Raw genomic sequence first — 26,318 nt, 5'->3', positions numbered from 1 at the left:
TAGTCTACATCCTGTTTTGGTAAATAAAGTTTTATTGGAACACAGCCAAACTTGTTTTCTATTGTCTAAAGGTGGTCAGCATCGACTGCTAACCAAAAGATTGGAGGTTTGAGTCACCCAGAGGCACCTTGTAAGAAAAGCTTGGTGATCTACTTCTGAAAAAAATTAACCATTGAAGACCCTGTGAAGCATAGTTCTACGCTGACACACATGTGGTCACCACGAGTTGGAATGAACTTGACAGCAACGATTTTTTTTTCTTCTTTTTCTTTTTTTATGGCAGCTTTAGCTCAACAAGGTCAGAGTTGAGTGGCTGTGACAGAGACAGTATGGCTTACAAAACCTAAATATTTACTCTCTGGCCCTTTACAGAAAAAGTTTGTCAATCCATGATGTAAAATAACACCATCTCTCCAACCTCACTCTTTGCCCCTCCTTCTCAGCTTTATTTTTCTTTCTTTTTTATAACCAGTACCATGCATCATCCTACTTTCTAACTTCAGACTTTCCTACTGCTGTTCCCAACATTTTTCATTGCGTATTGTATCAGTTCAAAATAGAAAATAACTTTTCTCACGAGTAACTGAGAGAATTACAAAGCTTGCCTATTTTTTTTTTTTGTGTGTGTGCTTTAAGTGAAAGTTTACGGTTCAAGTTAGTTTCTCATACAAAACTTGATCCACACATTGTTACGTGACCCTAGTTGTTCTCCGTGTAATATGACAGCACACTCCTCCTTTCTACCCTGGATTTCCCTTGTTCATTCAACCAACTCCTGTCCCTTTTTGCCTTCTCCTCTCGCTTCTGGATAGAAGCTGCCCATTTACTTTCATGTATCTGCTTGAGCTGAGAAGCACACTATTCACGGGTATCATTTCATGTCATATAGATCAGTCTAACCTTTGAAGAGTTGGCTTTGGGAATGGTTTTAGTTTTGGGCTAACAGAAAGTCCAGGGGCCATGTCTTCCTAGTTCTGTCCAGTCTTAGTCAGACCATTAAGTCTGGTCGTATTACTAGAATTTGAGCTCTGCACCCCACTTTTCTCCTACTCTGTCAGGGACTCTCTGTTGTGTTCCCTGTCAGGGGGATCACCGGTAGTAGAAAGCTTGCCTAATTTTTAAGAACTACGTTAGACTACCTCCATATTGTTTCCCGTACAGATACAAAAAATCTGGGTGAGTTTTAGGTCCTAAACTTTTTAAATTGGAATGAGCTGACAGCATAAGTCTAGGTCAACCAAGTCACACTTTACTTTGCAGGTGAGAAATGAACACCAATCAGATAGCTTGTACTCAAAGGCCATAGTGCTTATTCCTGTTCTGCAGTATTTCTAATGACTGAAATATTGAATTCGGTCATCAGCTACAGAGAGAGAGAGCAAGCCCTAATTATAGTGCACGTTCAAAGTGTTAGCGCCAGCTTCTTGGATAAAATTCCTGCGTTCTTTGTGTGACGCTCAGCAGTACTCGTCCGGGGAGCAGATATTGACTGCGGTATTCACGTTCATTGAACCGGAAGCCGCTGACTCTATAGAGGCTGCTGTCAAACCTGTTGCTGGGGCCTGGGAGGTACTGGACTGTAACAGACTTTTTTCTTCGAGTACAATGCGTCCACTCATGTTAAGCTGGGCTTCAAAGAAAACAGAAATTTACTGCCATCGTTTCATTTATTTTTCAAAATAAACGTTTGTGAAAAATTAAACTTGAACCAAATTTGTCCCAAAGGGTAGACACTTTCAGGTTAGTTTTATCAGATGAAGACTGCCCAAATCCATACTCCCTGCAACTCTTCAGACGTGGCCCTCTCTCTCTCACTTAGGTAACAGAACCCACTTTTTTTCACCTAAACAAAGACATGCCATTTCCTATAGCTGCCTAGCAAGCTGAGTTCATTGCAGACCTCTCCTGGGGGAACAAAGACTGCCTGTCATTCATTCTTTCTGCCACTCTTACACCCCCACCCCTGCTGCTAGCAAGCTTCATGCACGAGAACATAAAATATTTGCAGGAACCTGTTTGCCATCTTTTTCAATCCTAAATAACAAGTTAGCTAGATTTTTGCATATTTGGTGATTCAAGTCAATTAAGTGTATTAAAAGCAAGAAGCGGAAGAAAGGTCGGTTTTGACAATCTACTGAGTCCTAAGTAACATAGGGGTGATTTTGCAGAACATTTATTAGATAAGTGCATTGATAAGAAATTTGAAATAAAAAAACAAACAAAAAAAACCTTGGCCACTTTTAGTTCTGATGTGATTTTTGTAAAGGTATCTTTCCTTACCTTGATATTTGACAAAAATTAACAAATTAAATGGCTTATCAGTCCTAGGTTTCACCCCTGCCCTCATCTAGCTGATTGGTGACATTGCATCAGCTTTTAACTCCAGTGTTGAAAAATACTAAGTGCAATGGTAGGTCTGTCCTCTGTGCCTCTGGCTGTCTCTGTCCCTGTCTGTCTCTCTCATCCTGCACATGCTTGCCGACAGGTGTGAACACACACATACATACACATAGATGGGGAGAATAGAGTGCAGGGAGAAAGGTAAGAAATGGCAGGAACTGCTTTAGGGCAGGGGAAAGTGCATTTCCAGTAAAGAAAAACAAGAAAAAAGAAAAAGAGCATCTGTAGCCAAAAGCCATTCCTAAAACCCAAACATCTAATATGGGTTATGCAGCATCTCCTGTTGTTTAAGAGAGTAATAGGTATATGAAACTTTCCCTGCAACTACAGAGAGATTAGAGCTTCATTACAAAGAAGTTCTCAGTTGGGACTCTTACAGGGAGCAAGGTTAGCTCCAAGTGTGAACTAATATCAGAATGAATTGAGTATACCTTCTTTTAAAGGATCACCTGTGAAGGCATTCCTGCCCACTGGGCAAAACCAAAAGCCAAACCCAGTGCCGTCGAGGCCGACTCATAGCGACCCTATAGGACAGAGTAGAACCGCCCCATAGTGTTTCCAAGGTATTGCCAAGGTCATCATAAGTGAACAGTATTTTTATTACAGGGGGTAGGGGGGCAAGGTGGTGGGAAAGAAGGCACTGGCAATTAAATGATTTGCGTTATTTGGGAAACAAATCACCAGGCTGTATGCCCCTCCTCAGGAGAAAGATGTGGCAGTATGCTTCCATAGAGATTCACAGCCTTGGGAACCCTGTGGGGACAGTTCTGCTCTATCCTGTAGGGTTGCTATGAGTCAGAATCGACTGGATGGCATCGGATATTGCTTGAATATGATTTACATTTTCAAGACAAAGTTCAAAGAAAGTATTTTAAGCTTACCGAAATGCTCCTTGCCTCTGTTCAAAGTATTGCTCTCTCTCCTCACTCCCTCTGTCTCTCCCCACCGTGGAAAAACTCCCTGATTCCTAGATCCCATTGTTTTCAACATAAATTATGCACACCAGTGAAAGTTTAAAACTGTGAATTAGTAACAATTCATATCATAGTCAGATCTCAGCTATTAGAAGGCTTTTCATATCTTATTTGTCAGGGATGTAATAGATTACTATTAGAATTATATTTGATGATACTAATATGTAAATATACTACCTAACATGTTAGATTTGCTTGTTTAAAGTATGTTATTTATATTATTATTATATATGCATATATGTACACCCCTGGTTGTGCAGTGGTTAAGAGTTCGGCTGCTAACCTAAAGGCCGGCAGTTCGAATCCACCAGCTGCTCCTTGGAAATCCTATGGGGTAGTTCTACTCTGTCCTGTAGAGTTGGTATGAGGTTTTTTTTTTTTTTTGTATGCGTACACACTCACACACTCGTGCGCACAGGTCAGTTTCTGCCTTCTTTCTCTTGTGGTAATCTCAGATTCTCGTCAGGATTAGTCAATAAAAGACAGCATGATCTTCACTGTTAGTGGAGACAGTCAAGAGAGGGAAGAGAAGGTCAGCCTAGAGTACTGTAAGCTAGTTTTAAAGATCAAAATCTGGTCAACTCAGACTTTAGATTTGCCTTGCTTCAGGACTGCAGTGATACATGTAGAATACATGAGCAAAGAACAGCTAAAACGGATATGGGGGGCCGTAGAGGTAGGGCTGAAAGAAGAACTCATCCCCCTTTGGGAAGCTGAGGAAGCCCTCTGGAGGAGTTCTTTTCAATTGAAGAGTTACAGGGCCATGGGTATCATACAGGATTTGTGAGAGGCCATTTCCAAAGCAGAGGTCCTTGAGCATTTGTGAATCTCTCTTCATTCTCTGGAATGTGAATAGCGGGTGGTGTCATACATGGATGCCTCCTCTGACTTAGGTGCTTCATGCACTTAAAAAGGCCTTACCATTATCTGAAAAACAATCAAAGGATAAATCCCAAGGACATAGAGCATACACACCGTGTTAAATTTGTCCTCTCTTCCCCCACCATTCAACAGCTTTTAACCCAGGCAAATGCCAAGACTTTCTGGTTATTGAGGTTATTATTGTTTGTCATTTCTGTGCTTGCTGGGGAAGTTGAATTGGATGGAATGAGAAGTAGAGTCCACCCCCACCCCTTCCCCCCAAGTGTATTGGAAAGAATCATCATTCTTTGGTCTGTTTGCTTTGCAAGGGTGTGCTTTGATGAGGTCTTTGTCCTAGGCACCCACTGAAGTCTCAGTGTACTCAAGCTTTAGAAAAGGCGATTGGCCCTTCTTTGTTTTCTTTGTTGAACTGTTTATTTTTGCTTTCTTCCCACGAGGTTCCCTGGCCTTGCTCTGACAACGCTTTTCTGCATGAATTACGTTCCTTGGAGCCACAAGTCTCCTAATTCTTCCAGTCCATTTGATTCCGGCCTGTGTGATTAGTCCATAGCTCTGACCTGCCATTGGTCTTTGCCAAGCAAAGTGCTTGCTAAGTGCCTGTAACGTGGAGACCTAAAGACATTTTTTAACCTCATTAGTGCACAGAGTAGTGCCTCATTCCAGTTTAATAACATGGCTACTCTTGAATCATCACTGGCATTAAAATCAGTTGAGGAGGGTGCTAAGTCATTCGGTTTCCTTTCAATGTGAGTAAGGCTATTGAGGAGTGAGGTTCAGGTTATTATACTCACGCCCAGTTTAATAATATAAATGGTCCTGGGTGGGGTGGGAGGGGAACCTGTTAGCTCCATTTTAAATTTACATTTCTAAGGAATTTCATAATCATTTCTACAATATGCACTGCCATCTGTAGACATAATGAACACGAATAATAAAAATTATCCTGATATCTCAATCATAGGCATTACATTTTCGTGTGCATGTATGTTATTTTCTCAAGTATGGTTTTGACTGAGACACAGATGAGCAAATAACAAACTTAGGAATTATGCTTCTTTTTTTAACCTCGATTAATGAAGGGTAGATATCTGATTATTTCATAAATTATGCCTTCATTAGAGGTATTGGTAAAACATTGTGATACAGCTAGACAAAAGTCAGCTGTCTTAAGAGCACAATTCTGTAAGGTAGCTGTTGACCTGTTTTTACCCATCTTTTTGTGCAATAGAATTGTGACTCTTCAAAGCAGGCAAATTGTACTATACCTAGCTAGGAGCCCACATTTAATCATCGTGCCCCTGAAAGTAGTTTATCAGCAATGATTGAACATGAAATCTGTGGTGAAAATGATATGCGCTGTAAATGTCAATTTATACACAAGAAGCTCTTCCTGAAGTACCTGGGGAAAGCCCCAAACGGTGTGACACTTGGACATTGCATAGGGCTTCCTTGGGCTCCTTTTTTCTTGTAGATCCTAGTTTGGACTGGGCCACTGGTATCTGATCCTGTAAGTGTCCAGAGTGGCCTTGTCCTGCTGGGTCACGGATTTTCTATGAGGGCCTCTCCTCTTTGGCAAATAAACATAGTCACTCTGCAGGATCGAGGTGGTTCTTCACACGGGGAGGATTTGTCAGGAAGATGGGAGTTAAAGCTCTTTTGGCTAGAAGAGGCACTTCCTCTTTCAAGTGGGCTCTGGAAACAGATCCCCCAGTGAGCTGACACACAGCTGCCATAATACTTCCTGTGTAACACAGTTAAGCATCCCTCACAAACAGGACTGGATTACGGCTTTGCTGAATAATCGCCTCTGAGCACAACCCCTCTTTACCCAGGATAATGTTGGTCACATTAGCCCATGATAGTGTTTTCGTCTCGAGTTTCAAAGTGCTGTTCAAGAAAACTGAGACATAGCTCTGTTGGCACATGGCTTCGAGTGATCCTCTTCTTAAAGCCTGTTAATCAGCTGTTTTCATAGTAAATGTGGACCTCAGTCGAGTTTCATCCTTGGCTCTGCCACAAGTTAACTATATCCTTGAATACTTTCCCTGACCTCTCTGGGCCTCATTATTTTTATCTGTGAAATAAAGTCATTGGGTTAAATGATCTATAAGGTCCCTGAGTGGCCCAATTGGTGTGTGGTTGACTACTAACTTAAAGGTTGGTGGTTCAAAGTCACCCAGGGGTGCCTTGGAAAAAACTTAACAGTCTGCTTCCATAAAGATTACAGCCAAGAAAATCCTGTGTAGTTCAGTTCTACTTTGTAACCCACAGGATCACCATGAGTTGGAATCGACTTGATGGTGATGCAGGTTGGTTTTTTTGTAAGGTCCCTTCTAGTTCTTGACATCCCGTGATTATAGAAAAGTTCAGACTTTTTTGTTGTTCCTTCCTTGTCTGTGGACACCTAGAAGTGGATTCTGTGAAAACATTGTGGCTCTAACACATACATGCCTCATACCTTTTTTTTCCTTCTCCTGTGCCAAAAGGTTTCTTGCTGGTTCTTTTCTTATGTGAAAACCTACTGAGAGAGCCTTGCCCAAGTGCTGTTCATACTTCTGTCAGTCTTCCTTGTGCTAAGTGACACTTTGAGTGTCCCGTAGCCATCAGTCCATGGCGCAGCTGTGGCGCTCCAGGGACAATTTGAATGTATATTCAGGTAGGTTCCATTTGGAGTGAAAAGGTAATTGGAAAACCATCCCATGCCATCCTATTCTATTAAACCACAATCATTTAAAAATATAAGTATACTTAAGCATATGCGTACATTTGGGTTGGGGTGGTATTCCTTTGGGAGTCCCTGGGTAGTGCAAACAGTTAAGTACTTGGCTACTAACCGTAAGGTTGACAGTTTTAATACACTAGAGGTACCTCAGGAAAAAGGCCTGGTGATCTGCTTTTGAAAGAGCGCAGCCATTGAAAACCCAATGGAGCACGATTCTTCTCGGACACACATGGGGTCATCATGAGTTGGAACTGACTCATCAGCAGCTGGTTACTGGTAGTATTCCTTTGTGTTTAAAAGCGTAGGCTTTGGAGCATAGGCTGGGTTTGAATCCAGCTCAGATATGTACTATCAGATTACTTAATCTGCCTAAGATTCAGTTTGATCAGATATAAAATGGGATTAATAATATCAAGGATTCAATGACAGACTACATATATATGTATGTATAGCCCTTAATGCAGTGTCAAATGCCCACATAAGAGGTATTTGAAAATTGGCAACGTTGCCTAATAATTAACCTATTATATTTCTTTATTTAAATTATTGATTTTAAGTTGCACATCCATTTTTTACTTTAATGTCTCTGAAATTGGGAAGAATCTTACAGTCTGCAGCATTTTATAGTCATTGTTAGTGAAGGTAGCAATCATGAGGAAGTGCCAGTTATCTTTTTAAAAAATTGTTTTGCTTATACTTCCCTTTTTGTGCATGTATTGGAGTGATATATGATTTTAAAAAAAACTAGGTCTATGGACCAGTAGAGACTATATGAGCCCTCTAGACTGTTGCCCTTAGATACTGTTTAAACTTGGAACTCAAACCCCTCCCGGAGGTCACCTTTCAGATTGACCCATAAAATAAATAATACCACCTGTGAGTACTGTGCTCCTCAAAATAATCACCTAGGTGAAACCAAATGGTTCACATTTGCTCTAGACCAAAGATGAGAAGGCTAGTGGGGACAGAGAAGCTAGATGAATGGAAACAGAACAACCAGAATGGAAATAATGAGAATGCTGATACATTGTGAAGAATGTAACCAAAGTCACTGAACAATATGTATAGAAATAGTTAAATGAGAACCTAAATTCCTGTGTAAACGTTCACCAAATATAATAAATTATTAAAAAGAAAAAAAACCTAGGTTTAAGTAAGTTCTAAAAGAGCTCTTCTGATAATTATAAAATAAAAATTGAAAGTTATAGGGAAGTATTTTCTTAGTAGTATATAAAATAATGTTGCATCTTTTGATCACATCACCTTAGGTTTGATGAAATACAGCATCTATAATATGCCTTATGTGTGTGTCTGTGTATGTAAGAAGCCAAAAAAAAAAAAAAATCTTTCATTGTCAAGTTTTTTCCCCCAAGGGGCCCAGAGAGTTTTTCATAAGTGTTACAATAATGAATCTAGTTGCAGGACTATAAAGTTAAAAATGTAAAGAGAGTGTTTTCAAAACACTATTGCTGCCTAAATTATGCAAAATAAAAAATCAGGGCAACTTCAGCCTGAAACAGTATAAAGAAGGAAGCATGTGTTCCACGCCGGCTGTGCTGGTGTGTTGGTGCAGACGCGTAGCACAGGCTCTCAGAGGGTAAGACTTCATGATTAATGGTGTTTATTCTTGACAGAAGCCTCCTTTATTTATCTGCAATACAGTTTAGCGATTTTATCAGGCACCTGAATGAAAAATATTCAGTCATACCAATATTGCAGTGTAAATTGAGTAGAGTCACTTTTTATTATATCTTCCTCCCTTATCATCTGCACAGTAATTTTCTAGCAGAGGTTTGATATGGAAAGGCTGGATTTAGCTGTACTTGACACAAAGCCTCTTCAATTTCCCCTAAAAGTTCAGGCTGCTCTTAGAAATGTGTGTGTGTGTATGTGTGTGTGTGTGTGTGTGTGTGTGTATAAACCCTCTCTCTTATCCAGGCAATTTCAGGATTTGAAAGAATAAAGATAAAATGCACAAACCTGGAGGGGAAAAATGTTGTTAGTATGAAAACATCTACTAGCTGTGAACTCACCAGTAAAAGCTCATTTCGTGTTTAAGCTTGTGGCTCAGTCCTGAACCTTCGCTTGGCTATGTGGTCCCGCTTTCTTGTAATCCATCACCATCCAAATCCAATCGGTATAAATCTAGACCCTATCATTTCTCCTGGGAGTACTGTCAAGTTAAAGACCAAAGTGGCCCAGAGAGGACATCAGTCGCCATGCTGATGGCCAGGGCCACTTGGGAGAGTGGAGGGGCATAGGGGGAAGAAAAAGAGATCTCATGTTTATGATACTCAAGTGAAGTTCCACTGAATTTTAAACAAAAGTTTATTCAAGGAACAGACTTCATAACATTAATTGCAAAAGCAAGTCAATGGCGGACAAGGAACAGATGAGTTCAATCATCAAAGTTATGGATTTGGGGAGCAAAAGGGACCTTGAGCCTGGTGAGGGGAACGGAGATCATCGAGTCCAAATCTTCTCCATTTACAAATGAGAAAAGTAAAGCCCCCAAAGCTGTTTCCAGTAAATCCGTGGTCCCATGCACATGTTTTCCGAAGGTCATGTGAAAGAACAATTCCTACATATGATATAGACACTTCCAATCAGTTAACTCTGCCCTGCATTTGTAGTAGGAGGGACCACAGTAGCTGACTTCGTGGCTACTTTTCAAGCGGCCGGACTTATTTTCAACCTTCTGAGATGATATTCTCAATGTCGTGGGTAAAGCTCTCTGAAGCCATGGCAGCAAGAACCCTAGGAAAATTATCTCTGTATGTGGAAGTTAATATTTCTATTGAAGAATACAGACAGGTTGTTCCCTGGGGCATTAGATGCACATTGTTCCTGTATTTAATTTATTTTTAAATGTTTGACACCCTCGAAGGAGAGAAAATTCTGGAATATTAAGAACTGTGACTAGTATATGAAATCCAAGTCAACATCATGTAGTAGGGTGCTACAAGATCTACTTCCAGTTACACACAAAGGAAAACTGCTTCAAAAAGGGCCTCTGTTGGGTCAGAAGCCTCTAGCAAATCTTGAGGATTTTATTCTGTTGTTGTTAGGTGCTGTCACTTGGGTTCCAACTCCTAGCAACCCTATGTACAACAGAATGAAACACCGCCTGGTCCGGCGCCATCCTCACAATCACTGTTATGCCTGAGCCCATTGTTGCAGCCACTGTGTCAATCCATCTCATTGAGGGTCTTCCTCTTTTTCTCTGACCCTCCACTTTACCAAGCATGATATCCTTTTCCAGGGACTAGGCCCTCCTGACAACATGTCCTAAGTATGTGAGACAGTCTCGCCATCCTTGTTTCTAAGGAGCATTCTGGTTGTACTTCTTCTAAGACAGATTTGTTTGCTTTTTTTGCAATCCATGGTATCTTCAATATTCTGTAGGAGGGCTATTTATATAATTAATAATAATCCCTTGTCAGAAATCCCTATTATCACTTAAAGATGATTAAAGAATGAGGAAAAGTTTAAGTAAGCTCTGTCTTACCAAGAATCATCGTAAGAAGGAACAACAAAGAAAACCCTCTTTACCTGTTGCCATTGAGTCAGTTCTGAGTTGTGGTGACCCCATGTGTGTCAGAGTAGGACTGTGCTCCACAGGGTTTGCAGTAACTGGTGTTTGGAGAAAGATCTCCAGGCCTTTCTTCCAAAGCATCTTCGTATGGACGACAACCTCTGACTTTTTGGCTAGCAGCTAAGTGGCCATGGCCAGGCACTTCTAGAAAACACTCTACTCAGTAGATGATACATAATAACAAAAATAAGGATTATGATGATGATTGTAGTATAGAAAAAGTCCACGCTACCTTTCAGAAGACAAGCGTAAGCTCAGCCTTTCAGACTTCTGTTGATAAAGGATTTATTCTGTCTGGTTCCTGAAGTAACATTAAAAAAAAAAAAAAAAAATGAAGTAACATTTAGAAAATATAAATTAAAACAGAGCAGAGGTCCTGCACTCTGCTTGGCTCAGAACTCCAAACACACCCCGAATTTGGTATAAGTATCCTCCATGGCACACCTGCAAGCTGACTCAACAGGAAGCAGAGATTAAACTGTTGGAATCCAACTGCATGTTTCTAATTAATTATTTCCACTCAATCTCTGAAGCTGCTTGCTGCGAGCCTTCTCATTTAAATAACAGATCCTGGCTTGGGGACTCCTGAGATTTTTAATATCTATTTACCTTACATTGTTGGAATATTCAGATAAATGGTACAGGCACAGACTTGTTTGTTTAGCTTATTAAATCAATAAGTCTAATTGAATCTCTTGTATGTTCTTTAGGGTCATTTTTCCTTACAGGTGGTGGTTATCACAGCCCACACTCAAAAGTTCTTACAAAAGCAAGTCATGGTTGATAAAATTCTACCTTATTAGAAAATATAGCACTTTTACACTAATACTGGAGTTTTCTAGATATACTTGGTTCATTTTAGATGGGACCTAGTAGTCATTTGATGAGTCACTCTTTCCACACTGTTGTGTTTCAACAGCTTTCTACTTTGCTATGTGCTTTTTTTTTTTTTTTTGAAAAAGGATGTTATTCTGCAAATTTCAGTGCTGCTTTTGGGGTGGAATTGGCAGTTCATCAAATTTTAGAAAGTAGAATCTGTAGAATGAGTGCAAAATTGATAGGAATGTCAGAGAAATCAGACTCGTTTAAAATTTTTGTTTCTCTCTCCCTCGCTTTCTCTCTCTCTCTTTTGTCCTGGCGTTGAAGTTGTTGAGCTAAAACTACAGAATAACCATGCCACTGAATTTACTATGTGGGAAAATATCCCATCAGTTTTACTAAGGTCAAATGAAGTCACTTAATCTGTTTGTTTTGTTAGAAGAGGTGAGATGGGAGTGGTTCTAGATGACACCATGGGTGTCAAAATAGCAGAACATACCCTGGTTCTCTGGCAGCTCACTGCCTATGGGGTCCTCGAGGTAAATAAATACAGGAGGAAGCAAAGAAGGCAAGGTGACTTTGATCTTAAGCAACCTCAGAGTGCTAGCAGCAGCAGTGATGAGGGTGTCGCTCAAGGGGCCAGTATTTACTGAGAACTCACCATGTGGCAGGCACCAGGTTAAATGTTTCATGTGCACGTTCTTGTTAAAAGTTAAATAGTATGGTGCTGCATCTTTCCCGAGCTGGGCCTAAATAGTCTTAGAGCAAAGCAGGCTTTGGAAGGCCTAGTTCACTGAACACTCAGATCTAAGTACAAGATCCTCCAATTCTGATGTATATAAAACCAAACCAAACCCAGTGCCATCGAGTCGATTCTGACTCATAGCGACCCTATAGGACAGAGTAGAACTACCCCGTAGACTGTTTCCAAGGAGCGCCTGGCAGATTTGAACTGCTGACTTCTGGTTAGCAGCCACAGCACTCAACTGCTACGCCACCAGGGTTTCCGATGTATATAGAAGAGCCAACTAAATGCACACTCCCAGGCAAAGGGAAAAAAAATGGAGCAGGAGAATCAGAAGGAGAGGCTATATTGTTCCTCTGTTGGATCCAAAGACAAAAGGTGGCTGTTGAAAGGGAATCTCATGGAAGGAAGAAAGCAAAGAACAAGGTCTGTGTGCTTTGTTGTGCAGTCTTGTTTGGAAACACTCTAGAAGACATGGCCCCAGAATCTGACCCATCAGAGAGCAGTGCTCTGTCCCTTTATCCTCAAGACATTGCGGGTAGGTAAAAAAAAATCACAACTGGATAACAGCTCTTTTCTTATCTTTATGAACTTTGTAAAGGAGAGTGTAACATATTCTAACGAAGTACGTACAACTATTTTTTTTAATTGTTTTATTTTTCTATAAAAGTGGGGTAAGAGGAAAAAGAAAACTTCTCTTTTATGAATTACACTTTGCAAAAAGAAGGGTACCTTTGTGTGGAGTATTTGTATTCCATTTGGACAATACAAGAGGTTGCTAGAAATAATGATTTTGAAGATAATCTGCATTTATGGAGCTAAAACATTGAAAACTCACTTAGGAAGTGGTTTATTAACTGCCATTGAGATCAGAAATATTGTCTTCCCGATTGTGTCTCTAAAGTGTTAGAGACTCGAATTTGCTTTCTTTAATAAATAAAGATTATTCGTGGCAGAGGAAGACCCATATTATGGGTTGAAGCCTTTTGGCTTTTTTTGAAATCTTAATCTATTAATCTAAAGCAAAAAAACCAAACCCAGTGCCGTCGAGTCAATTCCGACTCCTAACGACCCTATAGGACAGAGTAGAACTGCCCCATAGGGTTTCCAAGGAGCGATTAATCTAGAGTTATATTTATTTATAGTACAGAATAGAGACACAGTTTGGCAGAATATTCTTAGCAGTGTTCTCAGGAAGGAATAAAATCAATTTTGGCTGTAGACAGTTGCTCTCATTAGTATTTATGTAACTTTGTTCTACTGTTGGGAGGCCATGGTATTGTGAATTTTCTTGACCTCTGCACAGGAAGATCCTCGCATTGGCTTAGCAGTACCTCTTCCACCTCCCCAAATTGATGTACAGAAACTTCCTTCCATAGTTTACTTTGAATTAGGCCACTGTGTCCACTAGACTTTTTGTTTATTATTTATGGTATTTTTTAAGCATCAGTATGTTGTTAATTTTCCAAAATACAAGTGTACATCTACTTGATCTTCTAAATTTAATAGAAATGTTTGAAATCACTATGGAAAATGCTGCTACATTTTGTGGACATAACATGTGCGTGTCCTTTTAAAAATTGGTAATAATACAGAAAAGTACAGAAAGCGTACACATACATCTCAATGAATTATGATGAATTTTTGCAGATTGAAAACATCCAACCACTAACTATACACCTAGAACATTGCTGGAACCCAGAAGCCCTCTTTATTCATTCCCCCACCTGCCCAAAGGTAAACATTAACCCTGACTCTCCCAACACTAAGCTTTACTTGTGTTTGTTATTGAACTTTATATAAATGGGATCACACAGTGTATTATATTCTCTTGTGCTGGGCTTCTTTTACTCAGTATTATGTTTGTGAGATTATTCATATTACTGAATATAGTTTAGTTCATTTTCATGGCTGTTCAGTATTCCATTGTATGAATTCTTTTTCCATTCTGCTGTAGATAGACGTTTGATTTCCCATTTTAAACTGAATGAATAGTACTGCTACAAATAGTCCAGTACAGTATGGCACAGGTACACGTATGATTGAGGAGTATATACCAAGGAAAGGAATTGCTGGATCATAGGGTATGTACCTATTCAAGTAGGTAATATCCAGTTGTTTTCCACAGTGGCTGCCCCAGCTTATGTTCACGTTGTTGGAGAGCTTCCCATGCTCCAAATCCCTGTCAACACTTGGCACTTGGAACCTTTTGAATTCTAGTGGATGTTTAATGGTAACTCATTATGGTTCAAATTTGTACTGTAATTATATACAATGTTTATAAACTGTTGAAGTATATTAGAAACACCTTATAATATTGAGGGTGAAAATATAATTCAAAATATATTATTTTCATTTTGACTGTGTAAGAAGTGAATAGTGCTTGAAAAAGCTATGGGACTAAATATGTTAAAATTTTGGCATTGGTTAGATCTAGATAACTTGGATATGGGAATAGATATTTTTTTTTGTAATCTCTTAAATTTTCCTTTGCTGTTGTTGTTGTTGGGTGCCCTCAAGTTGGTTCCAACTCATAGCGACCCTATAAGGCAGAGTAGAACTGCCCATTAGGGTTTTCAAGGAACAGTTGATAGATTCGAAGTGCTAACCTTTTTTTTTTTTTTTAATAATTTTTGTAGTGAAAGTTTACAAATCAAATCAGTCTCTCACACAAAAACTTATATACACCCTGCTACATATACCCAATTACTGTCCCCCCAACGAGACAGCCCACTTCCTCCCTCCACTCTCTCTTTTCATATCCATTTCGCCAGCTTCTAACCCCCTCTACCCTCTCATCTCCCCTCCAGGCAGGAGATAACCAGCATAGTCTCAAGTGTCCACCTGAACCAAGAAGCTCTCTCCTCACCAGCATCCACCTCCAACCCATTGTCCAGTCTAATCCATGTCTGAAGAGTTGGCTTCGGGAATGTTTCCTGTCCTGGGCCAACAGAAGGTCTGGGGGCCACGACCACTGGGGTCCCTTTAGTCTCAGTCAGACCATTAAGTCTGGTCTTTTTATGAGAATTTGGGGTCTGCATCCCCCTGCTCTCCTGCTCCCTCAGGCATTCTCTGTTGTGTTCCCTGTCAGGGCAGTCATTGGTTGTAGCTGGGCACCATCTAGTCCTTCTGGTCTCAGGATGATGTAGTCTCTGGTTCATGTCGCCCTTTCTGTCTCTTGGGCTCATAATTACCTTGTGACCTTGGTGTTCTTTATTCTGCTTTGATCCAGGTGGGTTGAGACTCATTGATGCATCTTAGATGGCTGCTTGCTAGCGTTTAAGACCCCAGATGCCACTCTTCAAAGTGGGATGCAGAATGTTTTCTTAATAGATTTTATTATGGCAATTGACTTAGATGTCCCCTGAAACCATGGTCCCCAGACCCCTGCCCCTGCTACGCTGGCCTTCAAAGCATATTAGGAAACTGCTTTTGGTTTAGTTCAGTTGTGCTGACCTCCCCTGTATTGTGTGTTGTCTTTCCCTTCACCTAAAGTAGTCGAACTGCTGACCTTTTGGTTAGCAGCCGAGCTCTTAACCTCTGGGCTCCTGAAATTTTCCATTAGTGGATATAAACTCCTTTTACACTCAGACATAAATAAGTGTTTTAAGAAAATAAAATTAAGAAAGCCGTTTTCAAGAATCTCCCAAAATGATTTCACCATTAAAACAATTCTCTTTTTTTGGTCCTAAAGAAATCAGTCTTAGCCCTTAAATTTTTTGTATAAGAAAATATCCATAACTTTAGCATTAATATATAATTAAGCAATATTCTAACCTCCACCTTCAGTGGCTGCTTTTATCCACATCATTTCTACTTTTTGTAGTCTGGTTCATGTTCCATATTTTTCATGACCAAACTCTTCTCAGAAGCCTCCTGTTCTGCATTTTGGCTATACTACTTCATCTGTAACACTCATTGATATACTTCTTGTATTTTTGCTTATCTTTGTGTATGTGCCTTTCACTCTGTTTGACTCTCAACTCTTAGAGAACGCAGGCTATATGACTGACCATGTATTGTTTCTTGAAATTTCCCTAAGTGCCTAGAATTAGAGTGGGTTCTTAGTAAATGGTTTCTCAATAAAATATACTCTTTGACGCTCGCTACTGGGTAAACCTGTACTTCCTACCTTTAGGTTAGTAGCCAAGCACTTAACCCTTTGCACCACCCAGTAAAGCCCTCAAAACTAAAAAATAAAACAAAACAAAACCCCCCACCTTGAAGTCGCTTCTGACTCACAGCGACCCTGTAGGACAGAGTAGAACTGCCCATAGGGTTTCCAAGGATGTAAATCTTTACTGGAGCAGATGGTTACATCTTTCTCCCAGGAAATAGCTGGTGGGTTCGAACTGTTGACCTTTCAGTTAGCAGCTAAGTGCATTTAACCTCTGTGCCATCAGGGGTCCTCATAAAGCCCCCAGGGACTAGCAAATGTTGGAAGGGTCTTTCACTCCTAACCTGAAAGTGCAAACACAGGGAAAAGTAATCCGGTGAGGGCTAGAGCCTAAGAATAGGGGTCTCACATCAGGAGCAGCTTGCTTGAGTGGAGGAACACAGTCATTAGGGAACCACAGCTAGCAGAGGGGAAGTCCCTGCCAGCTCCACCAGTGCTTCCCATTAGCAGAACACTGTGGAAGGGAGAGCCGGCTGATTCAGACCTTAAAGACACACAGCCAGGGGAGGCCATGCAGAGAGAGGGTGCAGGCTGATGGAGGGGGCGTGGCCAATGGAAAGTAACCAGCCCAACCACCTGTGCTTTTCAGGGTCACATGATGATTCTGGGAAGGAGGTTTTCTGGAAGCTGACGTAAAACAGACAGACAGGCAAGTCTTAAAATGTGCGAATTCCAGATAGCATCTAGTATGTTTGTCCTGGCCATATTATTTGTTTCCTTTGCTATATGGAAAGCAAAATTTTTGTTACAGATTTTGATTCATTCAAACTTTGTGCTTATTGAATAACTAATTTATTGGTTAAAAATGTATTATAAGGGGTAGCTGGTCTTTGCTCTCTATTAGGCCATTGCTTGAATATCAGGAAGAGTATTTGCTTGCTATGTAAAAAAGAAAACAAAAAATAAACTTGTTGTTCCAGAGATCAACATACTTCAGTCTTCTGGTAGTTGGAGCAGTCTTGCAGAGATGCAAGTGGTATTTCCAGTGTTCGGAGCAATGTGAAATCGAATTGCAATAATCCGGCATATAAACCTTGTTTAATGGTCTCGTAATGGGTAAATTAATGGGTAATGCAAGTGATTAAACACTGCGATTTTTATCTTGGCATTTTAGTAACCCAATAAGATAGATGAAAAGGCAGTAACAAATTAGATGATATAATAATATTTCATTCGGGCTAAGAAGTCCAGTTATTCTCTGCAATATGTGTTTTTGTTTTTAAGTTTATTATAGTATGCTGTTAAAAAGTGCTCTAATAAGACTCCTCTACTCTATTCATGACCTTATAAAAAAATTAATCTGAATTCAAATTGTTTTCACAAACAACAACAGCAGCAACAAAAACCTTTATGTTGCTTTATTGTCTTTTAGGGAGAACATCAAAGTAACCCCTACTTTTTTTCTCATCTGAAATTGTACTTTATCCAATGAGTAATATGGAAAACAAAATGACTTTAGATTATCATGACCTTGGAGAGACAAATGGTGGGATGCAATAGAGGGGACATTATTCTGGGGTGGGAATGCTGGAACCATAGTAACCCTATAGGACAGAGTAGAACTGTTCCATAGGATTTCCAAGGAGTGGTTGGTGGATTCAAACTGCCAGCCTTTTGGTTAGCAGCCAAACACGTAACCACTGTGCCACTAGGGCTCCTTGAGTACATGAGCAAGATGCAGATGTTAAATGGAGCCCTGGCAGCCCAGACAACTGACTGTAGTTGTGAGAGTCACAGTCATATCTCTATATTCTTTTCCTGCAACATAAATAGCATGAAATTGCTGTTCTTGGACCAGCTGTAAGTTTCAATGATCTTCCCGGAATGTTTGTTTGTTGTTTTAATTTTCCTCTCCATGGTTGGCGCTCACCTTCAATGATTGAGGCAGATACATACAGTCCCGGAAGAGGCCTGGGGAGAACAGAGAGCCACAAAGACAGAGAAAAGGATGGGAGGCCAACAGTAATCTTCAATTCATTTTTTGTGCACATTTACTAAAAATGTAAACCATGAAAGAGACACCGATGATTTTTTTCCTGTTGCTTTAATCCTCCAATGAAAGTAAACATTTTTAATAGACTTAACAAATATTTATCAGGTCAAGTTTGTGACAGATTGTAAAATAGCATATATCATTTATGTGGCAAATTTTGTGGCTGCCTTCCCCACACTTTATACCCCCTTTAATTGATTTCATCCCTCTGGTCCTAATCTTGAGTGGCTCTTCAATACAGAAGTGAAAACTCATCTGCCTATTAAATCTAAGGAGCTTAACCTTCCCTCTCAGAGTTGCTTTATGGCTAAAAACAAAATATCTGATATGATTTGGCTGCCAATAATTTAAGCCTCTTTCTTAGGTAATGTTAAAAGCAACTTTATATAAAGACTGTGGTTTGTGTGTATTTCTATTCAGGTCAGGTACCTGCTGGAGTCATTGTAGTTCAAGGTTGAATGCTCACCTTTGTTGGTTTAGAAACTCAATTTTGTTAGGCTTCAGCACTAGAGAAATGACTCGGGTTAGTCCAGCTCACAAGAGCCTGATGTGGAAACAGAATTAATAACTTAATCAACTTTGAGAGAGAAACTGAAACACCAGTATCTGCCAGAAGGCTAAATTGCCATTCCAATGCTTGTTTGCTGAGTTTCAAATCAGATAGAAAGATGTTTTGTTGGCTGATTCTGACAAGAACATCAGCCACCACCACAGTTTCCTGAGTTCTCAGTGTGCTCAGGCACCAGTTGTCCCTTGACTCATGTGCCTCCCAGCCCCCACAGCAGCCCTGGGGGGACCTGTTATCATTCTAATTTTATGTGGAAGGAAACTGATGCTTAAGTGGCAGAGTAACTGACAGAGCCTGAGTTCACACCTCATTCCTTCAAAGTCCTTGCATTTAATTACTGAGTTCATGTTCTTAACTACCTCATGTGGTTTAATGATTTTACTAAGGGTGGTTTTGGGAAATCAAGAACGTATGTTGGAGGCACCGTCAGGGTAGGGGCACAAAGCCGTAAGATTTGTTTGGATGAGAAGTTCCTGATATTTCAATGTCTGGAAATCACATACTGTGCTGAACTTGCTACTCCTAATATGTGCATCAGGAACCGATGGTACTGAAGGAAGAAGTCTCAGCTGCTCTGAAGGCAATGGCGAAAAACAAGGCTCCGGGAATTGATGGAATATCACCTTTGAGATGTTTCAACAAATAGATGCAGCAGCGCTGGAGGTGCTCACTCGTCTTTGCCAAGAAATATGGAAGGCAGCTTCCTGGCCAACTAACTGGAAGAGATCCATATTTATGCCTATTCCCAAGAAAGGTGATCCAACCAAGTGCGGAAATTATAGAACAATATCATTAATATCACATGCAAGCAAAATTTTGCTGAAGATCATTCACAAATGGCTGCAGCAGTATATCGACAGGGAACTGCCAGAAATTCAAGCCGGTTTCAGAAGAGGACATGGAACCAGGGATATCATTGCTGATGTCAGATGGATCCTGGCTGAAAGCAGAGGATACCAGAAGGATGTTTACCTGTGTTTTACTGACTATGCAAAGACATTCGACTGTGTGGGTCATAACAAACTATGGATAACATTGCGAAGAATGGGAATTCCAGAACACTTAATTGTGCTCATGAGGAACCTTTACATAGATCAAGAGGCAGTTGTTCGGACAGAACAAGGGGATACTGATTGGTTTAAAGTCAGGAAAGGTGTGCGTCAGGGTCACCATACCTATTCAATCCATATGCTGAGCAAATAATCCGAGAAGCTGGACTATATGAAGAAGAATGGGGCATCAGGATTGGAGGAAGACTCATTAACAACCTGCATTACACAGATGACACAACCTTGCTTGCTGAAAGTGAAGAGAACTTGAAGCACTTACTAATGAAGATCAAAGACCACAGCCTTCAGTATGGATTGTACCTCAACATAAAGAAAACAAAAATCCTCACAACTGGACCAGTGAGCAATATCATGATAAGAGGAGAAAAGATTGAAATTGTCAAGGATTTCATTGTACTTGGATCCACAATCAACACCCATGGAAGCACAGTCAGGAAATCAAAGGACGCATTGCATTGGGTAAATCTGCTGCAAAGGACCTCTTCAAAGTGTTGAAGAGCAAAGATGTCACCCTGAAGACTTAAGGTGCACCGGACCCAAGCCATGGTATTTTCAGTCGCATCATATGCATGTGAAAGCTGGACAATGAATAAGGAAGACTGAAGAAGAATTGATGCCTTTGAATTGTGGTATTGGCAAAGAATATTGAATATACCATGGACTGCCAAAAGAATGAACAAATCTGTACAGCCAGAATGCTCCTTAGAGTCAAGGATGGCAAAACTGTGTCTTACATACTTTGGACATGTTGTCAGGAGGGATCAGTCCCTGGAGAAGGACATCAAGCTTGGCAGAGTACAGGGTCAGTGGAAGAGGAAGAACCTCAATAAGGTGGATTGACACAGTGACTGCAACAATGAGCTCAAGCGTAATAATGATTGTAAGGATGGCTCAGGACAGGGTAGTGTTTCGTTCTGCTGTGCATAGGGTTGCTATGAGTCAGAACCAACTCGATGGCACCTAACAACAACAAGAACAAATATGTGCATATCCTTAGATATGTATGTATAATGGTAGAATATATTCGCAGAGTCTGATATATATCACGTGATTTTATATGTCTATGTAATTGTGTGTGTGTATTTATATAAATTCTCACCTTCCTTGTAGGAGACCTGGATTCGATTTCTAGCCGATGTACCTCATGCCCGTGGGCTGTCAGTGAAGGGTGGCGTATTGCTATGATACTAAACAGATTTTAGCAGAGCTTCTGGACTAAGATGGACTAGAAAGAAAGGCCTGGCTATCTACTTCTGAAAATTAGCTAGTGAAAACCCTATGCATCACAATGATCCAATCCTCAGCTAACCACGGGGATGGCGCAAGACCCAGTAATGTATCATTCCGATGTGCACGGGGTCACCATGAGTCAGGAGCGCACTCCTGAGAGCAGCTAACAACAATGAAGGTTCTGTGCACAAGGATTTACTAACATTAACTCCTCAAGACACCCTGGGAGGGAGGTATTTTCCCCACTGGACCTTTAAGGAAAAGGAGAGTGTGGGTGCAGTGGCTGAGGTCATACAGCTGGACTCAGGCTACATGGGTCCCCTGCCAGACCCATGCCTGTTCCTTGTATCGCTGCCGTGATGGTGTGCTTCACCTCTTGGTAAACATTTTCCTATTCACATACTGGGGTGGGTGGCCTTGATTACTACATGGTTTGTTTCTTCAGGCCAGTTAATTAGAGATTTTCTCATTTGCATTCAGATCTACAGACTATATGTCCCAGCTTCTCTGTTTGAAAATAAGTCTTCCTGTATTTCCTTGGCATCATCTCTCTAGAAGGGATAAGCACAAGTATGACTGATCACGTTAATGATAAAAAATCCGTTGCTGTCAAGTTGATTCTGACTCATAGCGACTCTATAGGACAGAGTAGAACTGCCTCTTAGGGTTTCCAAGGAGCTGCCTGGTGGATTCGAACTAGTGACCTTTTGCTTAGCAGCCGAGCTTTTAACCATTGCGACACCAGGGCTCCAAGGCGGTGAATTTTCCTGACTTTGTCTTCAAATCCTGGAGGAACCTCCTTTTCTGATGTTGCTTCTTACTAGCGTGTAGAAGAGAAATCGAGCCTTAGTGTCCTGTCAGAGAAGATATGAACAGGTCTTGCTTTTTTCATCAGTAAAAGCACTCTTAATAGTTATCATATTTCTTTTAAGGGAAATTAAAAATAAAACAAACAAACAAAAAAATCCTCTGATTCATGGTAACCGCATGTGTGTCAGAGTAGAACTGTGCTCCACAGGGTTTTCGATGTTTAATTTTTCAGAAGTAGATCGCCAGGCCTTTTTTCCGAGACACCCCTGGGCGGACTTGAACCACCAACCTTTCAGTGCATGAACTGTTTACAGCAGCCAGGGATTCCTTTGGAGGAATAGTTCAGATTAAAGTTAAAGCGCGGATGCTGACATCAGACTTAAACTGTTTCTGCAAGAGTGTCGGCCTGATCTAGCTTCCTTGGCTTTTTTGGAACTGGAGGCCATCCAAGCCCAGCTCTATAATTTTCATGTTTTTCTAGGTGCTTGTTAGTTTTTCACATGCATGACTCTTTAAAATAGAATCTGGGCCTCTAGGAATATTCTTACTACTCTTCTCAACTCTGGACTTTTGAAAAATAATAGGCTTGGATATTTCCTGAAAGGGACAAAATCAACAAGAAGTGACATTGTTTTCAGTGCTTTTTCATTCATATTTTTCAATCTCAGTTTCTCATGGACCCTGGAAGTTTGTCGTCCTGTTATTAACTGCTGTTGAGTCGGCCCTGGACTCATGGTGACCCCATGCACAGTAAGATCAGACTGTTGTGATCCATAGGGCTCTCGTTGGAAGATGTTTGAAAGTAGATCGCCAGGCCTTTCTTCCTAAGTTTATCTTAGCCTGGAAGCTCTGCTGGAACCTGTTCAGCATCATAGCAACGAGCAGACCCCCAGTAACAGAGAGGTGGGGGCTGGACATGAGGTGCATCGGCCAGGAATCAAACCTGGGTCTCTGGCCCCAGAAGCTTTTCTAAGAGGTGTCATTGCTGAGATTTCTTGAAATGTCTACTTCTCTTCATTTCTGTTGTGCTGGTCTCTAAGCGTATCTGCATGATAAGTTTGTGTTTTGTAATAATTACTTTTGAATCCTATTGGAAAGATTGATTTTCCTTTCTGGTAGAAAATGGATTAATGAATTCAAACATCCTCTGTGCCCTCTAATGTAACAGACATGTTTAAATGGATCATAGCAATGATTTCACCGTCAGCACAGAGCTCACTTGTTTGTGTAAAGAGCTGAAATTGGATAAATTAATAGGCTAGGCTGATTTCTATTTAAATATAAGCAATTTTATTACTTTTGGAGGGATATGAAAGCCTCAGGTTGTTTTGAAAAGAAAACAGCTATTTTCTATTGGCAACTTCTTACTCTTCCCACATGGCAATTTAGAAAACTCTGGATTTTTATTTTTACTTGACCGGAAGTAGCATTTGAATTAAAAATAAAAAAAGACTTTTTTTTTTCTCTTTTTTTAGTTCAGAATTGAAGACAAGAAAGGAGCAAGTGAGAAAATCCTCTACCCCTATATTTCAACCTCTTTTATTTTCTACTGAGAGAAAATTCATTATCTCATCTTTGGTTTCATTTATTTCAGGGCCTGAGCTGTGCACTTAGTGGAGCTGGCTTCTACCAAGATTAAATTCTGACAGGGTGATGGGGGCCAGAGGCCTGGCCGTCAGCGCCAGTTTGCTCTGGGAGGGGCAGCGGAAGAAAATGTGTTCTCCTGCCTTTTCATTCCTCTCCTAAGCCAGTGGCATAAGAGGAATTTGCTTCTCTCTGTAGATCTGTCTCTATCAGGGCTGCTCCTTTTTATGGCCGTTCCCTCCGTGAATGAGGAAAATGGAGAGCACAAGTAGCTCGCCCGTCCCAGCCAGTTCACTGGATTAGCCACACAAATCACACAAGGCGCTGAGGTGGCTACACGGACTGACCATTCTAGAATTGGCTGTCCCCGGGGATTTTGGGTTAGGAAGAAATCCCCAAGAGCAGATCAGAGTGTCGTAGCAAGGTGTTTTTTAAGACTATTTTTCATTAGCCCAAAGATTACATTCTAGCCTTAGCTCATTATAACCAAGGCATTAGCTTGATCAAAACTGCAGTCTTTTCTGACTTTCTAACCCCAGAGTACTTAACTACTGATTGCTCACTGAACCTGGCTAATCAGGATGCCACATGAAAAGCTAGAGCGAGCAGAAAGCTGATTCCACGTGCTGCCTCACAGAGAGAAGCAGCCACCTTCCAAACAGTGACACTGAGATCTGTAAAACTGGTTTTACTCACAACCGCCAGACCCTCGGCATTAAAGCACGTGAATGGGTAGTGTCTGTCTTCACGTTTCTTACAGACCTTTGCCATTACTCTGCTTCCTTATTTGTGGAAAGCTCTGCCATGTAAACGATCAAACTTCCAGACCAGACAAATTTCGGATTCCATTCTTTCTTTCTTATTAAGTACAGCGCCATGATAGTAAGAGGTAAGCTTTAAATGGTGACTCATTAAATATCAGTGCCAAATGGAAAATATAATGGCAGCAACCACCTTAAGCCCAAATGCCTGTTTTTTTGGAATCTTTTCTCATGAGGGAAGCCGAAGGCTGACCTTCATTTTCCTATATTCATAGTTGCATGGTCAATTCTCTTTGCCCGAGTAATTGCATAGTAGCATTCTACCTGCATTATGTCACCATGATTTTAACATAATAATACTGGAAATGGATATGCCTGATTTTTGTTTTTTTCTCCCAAGGTATCTTGGGTTTCTTTAAAACCTTATTTTCTTTCAGAGAGCCTCTGCTTATGATGATATCTGTCTCATGCATACCTTTCGTGTCTGGTTTTCTTTTTACCCAGGCCTTCTGCCTTATCTAGTAGCCCAACGTACTCGGACCTCCCCTTCATCAGGATCTCCCCGCACCGGAACCCCACTGCAGCCTCTGAGTCCCCCTTCACTCCACCACATCCCTACATTAACCCTTACATGGACTACATCCGGTCCCTGCACAGCAGCCCGTCCCTGTCTGTGATCTCAGCAGCCCGGGGGCTGAGCCCCACTGACGGTAAGTCTCAGGCCAGTTCTATTTCCAGAGATTGTATCGCCTCCTCTTGCACTGCCCACCTCACCTGGGACATTGTATAAAGTTGATCTAGTGTGTAATGAGTGTCTGCCACATACTCTGTGTGCTGTAAATGCATTATTTCATTTCAGCACTGCAGCTTCTCTGTGAGGTTGGTGAAGTCCCTGGGTAGTACAAACCGTTAACGCACTCAGCTGCCAACTGAAAGGTTGGCAGTTCACACCCACCCAGTGGCACTGCAGAAGAAAAGATCTGGTGATCTGCTTCCATGAAGATTACAGCCAAGGCAATCCTATGAAGCAGTTCTGCTCTATAACACATTGGTTCTTCATGAGTCAGGGGCCAACTTGACCGAAGCTAAAAACAACATGAGGTTGGTGGGAGTCCCTGGGTGGTGCAAATGGTTAATGTGCTGAACTGCTAACCGAAAGGTTAGAAGTTCGAGTCCACCCAGAGATCTGGTGATCTACTTCCGAAAAACCAGCCATTGAAAACTGTATGTAGCATCTAATCTGACACACATGGGGTCACCATGAGTCAGAGTCAACTCAACAGCAATGGTTGGTTAGTTGGATAAGGTTAGTGTTATTACCTCCATTTTCAGATGTGGATAACAATGTGTAGAGGAGCCAAGTAACTTGCAAACTGGTTGTCCCATGGCTAGAGGAGGGGACTTGGCCAGATCTCATTGTCTCCACCATCCTTGCTCTTCTATTCTGCTGCTCCACGTGTATTTGGACTTGTCCTGTCACCGTTCACACAGTGTGCATGTGTAAGCCTAGTATTTTGTTCGACTTCTGATGAATACTCTTCTCTGTATGTGATGCACATTTATTTATATATATATATATATATATATATATGTGCATATATATGTATGCAATTAGTCTCCTTCCTTATTTGTGGAAAGCTCTGCCACGTGAATGGTCAGACTTCCAGACCAGACAAATTTAGGATTGCGTTCTTTCTTTATGCACGTTTTATGTGTCTGGTAGAGTAGTGGAAACCCTGGTGGCATAGTAGTTAAGAGCTACAGCTGCTAACCAGAAGGTCGGCAGTTCGAATCCACCAGGTGCTCCTTGGAACCTCTATGGTGCAGTTCTGCTCTGCCTATAGGGATGCTATGAGTCGAAAATGACTTGATTGCAGTGAGTTTGGTTTTTTCAAATAAGAGCAGTGCTTCTCAGACATACTGTGCATATGAATCGCCTGGGTCCTGTCAAAATGTGATTCTGCCTCTGCTGGGTCTAGGTGGGACCC

The 26,318-nt window shown here is 40.9% G+C and overlaps 1 protein-coding gene across 1 annotated transcript in view; it reads left to right on the top strand.

The window, feature by feature from the left end:
• The window catches only part of GLI3 (GLI family zinc finger 3), a 327,915-nt gene that overhangs the window by 201,795 nt on the left and 99,802 nt on the right, over window positions 1-26,318 (top strand). Inside the window, exon 4 of the mRNA XM_064290200.1 lies at window positions 24,835-25,040. Coding sequence (XP_064146270.1) covers window positions 24,835-25,040 — 206 coding nt within the window. The remainder of the gene's footprint in view (window positions 1-24,834; window positions 25,041-26,318) is intronic.

Source organism: Loxodonta africana, chromosome 8 (assembly GCF_030014295.1).
Source record: "Loxodonta africana isolate mLoxAfr1 chromosome 8, mLoxAfr1.hap2, whole genome shotgun sequence".
Taxonomy (NCBI): domain Eukaryota; kingdom Metazoa; phylum Chordata; class Mammalia; order Proboscidea; family Elephantidae; genus Loxodonta; species Loxodonta africana.
The sequence above is the reverse complement of the archived record's forward strand: the minus strand, read 5'-3'. Positions and strand labels throughout refer to the sequence as shown.